Source organism: Myotis davidii, unplaced genomic scaffold, assembly GCF_000327345.1.
Source record: "Myotis davidii unplaced genomic scaffold, ASM32734v1 scaffold43, whole genome shotgun sequence".
NCBI lineage: Eukaryota > Metazoa > Chordata > Mammalia > Chiroptera > Vespertilionidae > Myotis > Myotis davidii.
The window spans coordinates 672,292-678,720 of record NW_006294590.1 but is presented as its reverse complement, the minus strand read 5'-3'; the positions used below and the strand labels follow the sequence as shown (position 1 = coordinate 678,720).

Genomic DNA, 6,429 nt, shown 5'->3' with positions numbered 1-6,429 from the left:
GCCCGTCGGCCAGGGGCGGACGGACGGGAAGGCAGGGACCCGAGGAGAGCAGAGGCCACTGGGGGGCAGGCGGAGGGACCGGGTGGGGGACTCCTGTCCTGTACCACCCGGGGATGAAGGGCAGTTCTTTGGAGTCAGACCCGAGTTCCAATCCCACCTTGACCATTCAATAGCTTTGTGGCCTCAGGCGAGTTCCTTAACCTTGATTTCCTCGCGTGTCCAATGGTGACAGTAATAGGAGCCAACTTAGAATAAAACGTAACGAGATAGCATCTAAACGGCCCAGATAATATTACATTTTTTCAGAAATGGAATCAGCTGCCTGCCCTTCCCTGTCACCCAGGAAGAGGAGATACAGGCCCCTTTTTTCCTTCTATCTCAGGGCCCTGAGAGCAGAGGGGGCGTGACTCCCAGCCCCTGGGGGACCCGGGTCCCTGGGTTCCTCTTGGCAAATCGCCTCCCAGGTTTCCTCCTGGGTTATCAGCCTGTGCTCCCACGTGCTCTCTCCCCCTTGATTTTATCCTCAGTTCTCACAAGGCCGTGAGGTGGGAAAGATCTTCATCTCACAGATGAAAAAACGGAGGGTGTGTGTGTGGGGGGGGGGACCTGTCCCTCCTTAGTGCTGCGAGAGCCGGGTCCCCAGTGAAGATAGTTCTAGTGTCTCTGGTGGTTTAAGTTGGGGGAAGGATGCCCAGTGGTGTGGCCCAGTGGTTGAGCGTCAGCCTCTGAACCAGGAGGTCAGGGTTCGAATTCCGGTCAGGGCACAGGCCTGGGTTGCCGGCTCCATCCCCAGTGGGAGGCGTGCAGGAGGCAGCCGGTCCATGATTCTCTCTCATCATAGATGTTTCTCACTCTCTCCCTCTCCCTTCCTCTGAAATCAATAGAAATATATTTTAAAAGAGTGAATTGGGGGAAGGCAATGATTTGGGGCTGATTCAAAGCTAAGCCCCTGCCCTGTGAACAAGAATCCCTATGGGCTGGTGACTCAGGGCCTCCCCTCTGGGCCAGGCGTCCAGCTCAGGTGCCTGGAGACGAGGAAGTGGGAGACTGGTTTCCGGTCAAGCCCTCGGCTCCGGGAAGCTCCTGTCAGACACCTTCCGCCTGGGAGCAGGAGGAAACGCCTTTCCTGGGGCCCAGGTGCCTGACAGGCTCCGGCTGGCTGTGTGGCCTCAGGAAATACGCTGTGCCTCTCTGAACCCCCAGCAGGAGTCGCCTACGGCCTAGGGCAGTGATGGCGAACCTGTGACACGCGTGCCAGAGGTGACATGCAAACTCATTTTTTTGGTTGATTTTTCTTTGTTAAATGGCATTTAAATACATAGAATAAATATCAAAAATATTTGATATTTTTGGTTGCAAATATCAAAAAATTTCTATGCGTGACACGGCACCAGAATTAAGTTAGGGTTTTCCAAAATGCTGACACGCCGAGCTCAAAAGGTTCACCATCACTGGCCTAGTAGGTCCTTTGAGGTCTGAGTGTTTTTCCACAGAAAATAGCCCAGGCCCAGGCCGTGTCTGCAGTCTTTTTTTTTTTTAATAAATGTGTTTTTGTTTGTTTTTTTTGTATATTTTTATTATTGGTTTTTTACAGAGAGGAAGGGAGAGGGATAGAGAGTTAGAAACATCGATGAGAGAGAAACATCCATCAGCTGCCTCCTGCACACCCCCTCCTGGGGATGTGCCCGCAACAAGGTGTATGCCCTTGACCGGAATCGAACCTGGGACCCTTGAGTCCGCAGGCCGACGCTCTATCCACTGAGCCAAACCGGCCAGGACGGTGTCTGCAGTCTTAACCGGAGGGCAGGTCCTGGGAAGCTGAGAGCACCTGCGTGTGAGGCTGGACTGGGCTTGTCCTCAGAGGTCCCTGTGCCCTGGGGTCAGGAAGGAAACTCAAGCTCCTAGGACGTAGGCAGTGCTTCCTTCCCAGGTCACCCGCCAGCTTGACGGCGCCTAGTGCTGCAGCTGATGTCGCGATTCCCAGGGCAGGGGCGTTGGAGCCAGACAGCCTGGCTTCCAGCCCTCCCCACCACGGTCTGTGTGATCTCAGGCAAGTCACCGTACCTCTCTGTGCCTCAGTGTTCCCAGCTGTGAAACGGGATAACAGTGCCCACCTCGTAGGGTTGTGGTGAGGACTATGTCATGTATGTTCATGTATGTCAAGCCCTGGGGACTGAGCCCAGCTCATTGCGAGGGCCTTGTCTGTTAACATTGTCTTTAGGCCCGAAGAGACACTGGCATCAGGGACCCCACCTCCATCCCAGGCACCCCGACTCCTGCCCCAGGGGGCTCCATCTCTCAGAGAGGGAAGGATCTTTGAAACGGTCTCATGATTCTTTTAAAAAAAATTAATTTATTGACTTCAGAGACGAAGGGAGAGGGAGAAAGAGAGAAACATCAATGATGAGAGTGAATCATTGACCGATGCCTCCTGCACGCCCCCTACTGGGGATGTGCCCTGCCTGGGAATTGAACCCTGAACTCCTGGTTCATAGGTCGGTGCTCAACCACTGAGCCACACTGGCCCGGCCCCTCATGCCTCTTAACAGGGACCAAGGGGCTTAGCCCAGGTCACACCGAGTCCTAGCACCCATGTCTGCACCCCCGGCTTTGGTCCTTCTGCAGCAGGGAGGCCCCCCTGGGAGACGGCGGGGGCCCCCAGGCCTGGAGGGGGTGGAATGCCCGGCCAGCTGCCCTTGTCGCCTCTGGAAGGCTGTGGGCCAGGAAGCCAGCACCAGTGCGCGCAGGGGCAGGGCCTGTTTGTAAACACTGAGGAGGAGGCTCATCGATCCCAGGACCACAGCCTTGTCCCAGCCCAGCCCCAGCCCCTTTCAGTTGTTTTCCTGGGGAACTGAGAGAGTCCCCCGGTTCCACCCCCACCCCGCCCCTGCAATCTCCGAGGCTCTTCAAGGTGTTATTTCCACAATGTGGAAAATGTCCTCCATCTTATCCCTCCCTCCCTCCCTGGCTACTGAGTCTGCAAGCCCATTGACAAGTCACAGCATGCTCCGCGCCTCCCGGGGGGCCTGTGAGAGAGAGAGGGAGAGCGGGGTCCTCACCTGGTGGGGGGTGGGCACTGGGGAGGCCGGAAACACAGGTGTTGGCAAGCCGTGGCTGTGTGGGCCCAGCGGCATGTAATGTAAGTAGCATATATTGTTTCTTCGTTAGACAGAGATATTTATTGAGTACCTACTGTGCGCCTGACACTGTTCTGGGAGAGAGCAGGGACCGCAGTAGGTGAGGTCTTGGCCCTCAGGGACCCGCCTTGCCAGCACAGTGCCGCCCCGTGGAAATACACTGTGGCTTGTCACATTGATGAAGAGACACAGATGAGGTTAATTTTAATAACATACCTTATTAAAAAATATTTTTATTTCAGAGAGGAAGGGAGAGGCAGAGAGGGAGAGACACATCAGTGATGAGAGAGAATCATGGATCCGCTGCCTCCTGCACAGCCCCCACTGGGGATCGGGTCTGCAACCAGGGCCTGTGCCCTGACCGGGCATCGAACCCAGGCCCTGCCCTCCACCTCTCCTGTGACCTTGAGCCCGCTGTGCGTGCACTTAGCTCCTGCCCCCCTGTCCCCATGCCGCGAGCTTCCTAGAGAAGGGGAGCGGATTTCGGAGCTTATTCCGGAGACAGACGGAGGCGACGCTGCCATCCAGCCCCCGGGCCAGCTGGTGACGGGCTGTGGGCGGAACCCGCGGTGGGGGGAGCCGCCTCAGCCCTTCCTGGTGCTGGCACTTCCAGACGGTTTGCGCCCATGAACCATTTACCCTCACGGGGGCCCCTGGGGGGACAGATGACGCTCCTTGCCTCCTGTCCCCGGCTCCCAGAGGTTGAGTATTTGTCCAGCATCAGCTGGGACCTGGCGGAGACCATTCGATCCAGGTAAGCAGGCTCCGGCGTCCACGCTCTCCCCAGCGTCCTGTGCGGGCAGCGGCGATAACGCTGCCAAGTTTGCAGTTTTACAAAATGCCAGGTTTTTGGGTAACAGCTTTGTTGAATATAATTTGCATATTATGCCACTTACCCCTTATAGCATACAACTCCATGATTTAGTCATTTCGCAGAGTCGTGCACCCATCACTACAGTCCGTTTTGGAACATTCTCATTGCTCGGAAAAGAAAACCCGTGTGGCCCTGGCCGGGGTGGCTCAGTGGGTGGGGCGTCATCCGTGCACCACAAGGCTGCTGGTTCGATTCCCGGTCAGGGCGCATGCCCGGGTTGCGGGCTCGATCCCTGACGGGGGGCGCACAGGAGGTGGCTCTTTCTCCTCTCCCTTCCTCTCTCTCTAAAAAACACACCCGTATTCCTTCATAGTCATTCCTTACCCACCCCCAGCCTCTGCCCCGGACAGCGGCCAGGCTGCTCTGCCCGTGGATTTATCTACTCGGCACGTTTCCCATGAGTGGAGCCTACACTGTGTGGGCCTTCGTGTCTGGCCGCTTTCACTTAGTGGATGTTTTGTTTTTGTTTTAATATTATTTTATTATTTTTTAAATGTATTTTTATTGATTTCAGAGAGGAAGGGAGGAGAGAGAGAGAGAAACTTCCATGATGAGAGAATCATGGATCGGCTGCCTCCTCCATGCCCCCTACTGGGGACCGAGCCCGAAACCCGCGCCCGTGCCCTTGACCGGAATTGAACCCGGGACCCTTCAGTCCGCAGGCTGACGCTCTACCCACTGAGCCACACCAGCCAGGCTAGTGCCACGTTTACCAGGTTCATCCACGCTGTGGCAGGTGTCGGTGCTTTGCCCCTTTTCACGGCTGAGTCATGTGAGGGCTCCTCAGCCGAGGGAAACTGAGGCTCGCAGTGGCTAAGGAGCTTGCCCAGGACGCTCGAAGAGATGCCCGTGTGAGACGTACGAGGAACTCTGGGCCAGCTGGCAGCACCCGGGGTCTTTGCAGCCTCTGGCTCCCTGGAGAGAAGTCTGTCCTGACTGAGGGTCTGTCCAAAGGTCAGGGGTGTGGGCTCCCCAGAGCGGCTGGGCCTGTGAGGCCCCATCACCGGGGCTGCTCCTTCCTCCGTCCGGTCCAGACCGCTAGCAGGTGCCGCGCGAGCCCGCGGCGGACCTTGGGCAGGTCTCACCTGGGCAGGTCCACACGGGAAGGGCGCCTCCTGTTGTTTGCAAAGTTGCCATGCGGGCCAGTGTGCCCGATGCCCCAGCCCCGGCAGCTGGTGACCCCGCGCCCGCGCCCTCGCAGGAGCTGGAGCTGGTGGAGGACGTGTGGCGGGGGGAGGCGCAGGACCTCCTGTCCCAGATCGCCCAGCTGCAGGAGGAGAACAAGCAGCTCATGACCAACCTCTCCCACAAGGACGTCAGCTTCTCCGAGGAGGAGTTCCAGAAGCACGAAGGTAGGGGGGGCGGCGGGGAGGGGGGCGGGGGAGAAGGCTGTTCCCGCGCCCATCGGGGGACGGTCACGGACACAGTCCCTGAGCGATTACGACGCTCATCTCCAAAGCCTTTTCTCCTGCGGCCCCGGTCACGGCCCGAGCGGAACTGAGGATCTGACAGGAGAGGAGGCGAGAGGCTCGCTCAGCACTGTTCTGGGGGCCTCGCTTTCCTCGCTTTTCTGGGCGCTGGGGATACACATTGGCGGAGCGGGAGCAGCCGCCCGGCGAGCCTGGCTCCTGTGCGGAGACAAACACGTGGACAGACAGGGCCCGTCCGGGTGGTGGCCAGTGCTGGGCCGGCATGCGGTCAGCCCTGACCCTGACCCTGACCCTGACCCCCGGGGGCAGCACGGGGTTCCTGGGCGTTGGGTCTTCCCTTCCCCTTCCCCGTAAGAACCAGGCATTGGGCACCAGAGGGAAGAAGTAAAACAGGGGAGCCCTGGCCGGTTTGGCTCCGTGGATAGAGCCTTGGCCCTTGGACTGAAGGGTCCCGGGTTCAATTCTGGTCAAGGGCACGTACCTCCATTGCAGGCTCGATCCCTGGCCCTGTGGGAGGCAACCAATCGATGTGTCTCTCTCACATTGATGTGTCTCCCCACCCCCCACTCTCTCTAAAATTCAATGGAAAAATGCCCTTGGGTGAGGATTAACAACAAAAATGATACACCCAAGGGTCTGGAAAATTCTTGGGTTCTGGGCAGACAATGCCACCACCAGGGCAGGCGGACCCTGAGCTGGCGTGACTGGCTCGGCCGGCGTCCCTCACCTGCAGAACACTGTCCCCAGGACCCCTGAAGGATCAGACGGGCGCTGTCCCGTGAGAAAGTGCTGACGTGGGGTGGACGGAGCGGGGAGCTGCGCAGGGTCGCGTGGGCAGGGCGGGGGCTCACCTGCGGTCTCGCTGCCCCCCCAGGCATGTCGGAGCGGGAGCGGCAGGTGATGAAGAAGCTGAAGGAGGTGGTGGACAAGCAGCGGGACGAGATCCGCGCCAAGGACCGGGAGCTGGGCCTGAAGAGCGAGGACGTTG

At 58.4% G+C, this 6,429-nt stretch overlaps 1 protein-coding gene across 1 annotated transcript in view; it reads left to right on the top strand.

The window, feature by feature from the left end:
* The first annotated feature begins 5,059 nt into the window (after window positions 1-5,059).
* RILPL1 (Rab interacting lysosomal protein-like 1) overlaps window positions 5,060-6,429 on the top strand; it is a 23,679-nt gene continuing 22,309 nt past the window's right edge. Inside the window, exons 1-2 of the mRNA XM_006768748.2 lie at window positions 5,060-5,363; window positions 6,316-6,429. Coding sequence (XP_006768811.1) covers window positions 5,147-5,363; window positions 6,316-6,429 — 331 coding nt within the window. The 5' untranslated portion in view covers window positions 5,060-5,146. The remainder of the gene's footprint in view (window positions 5,364-6,315) is intronic.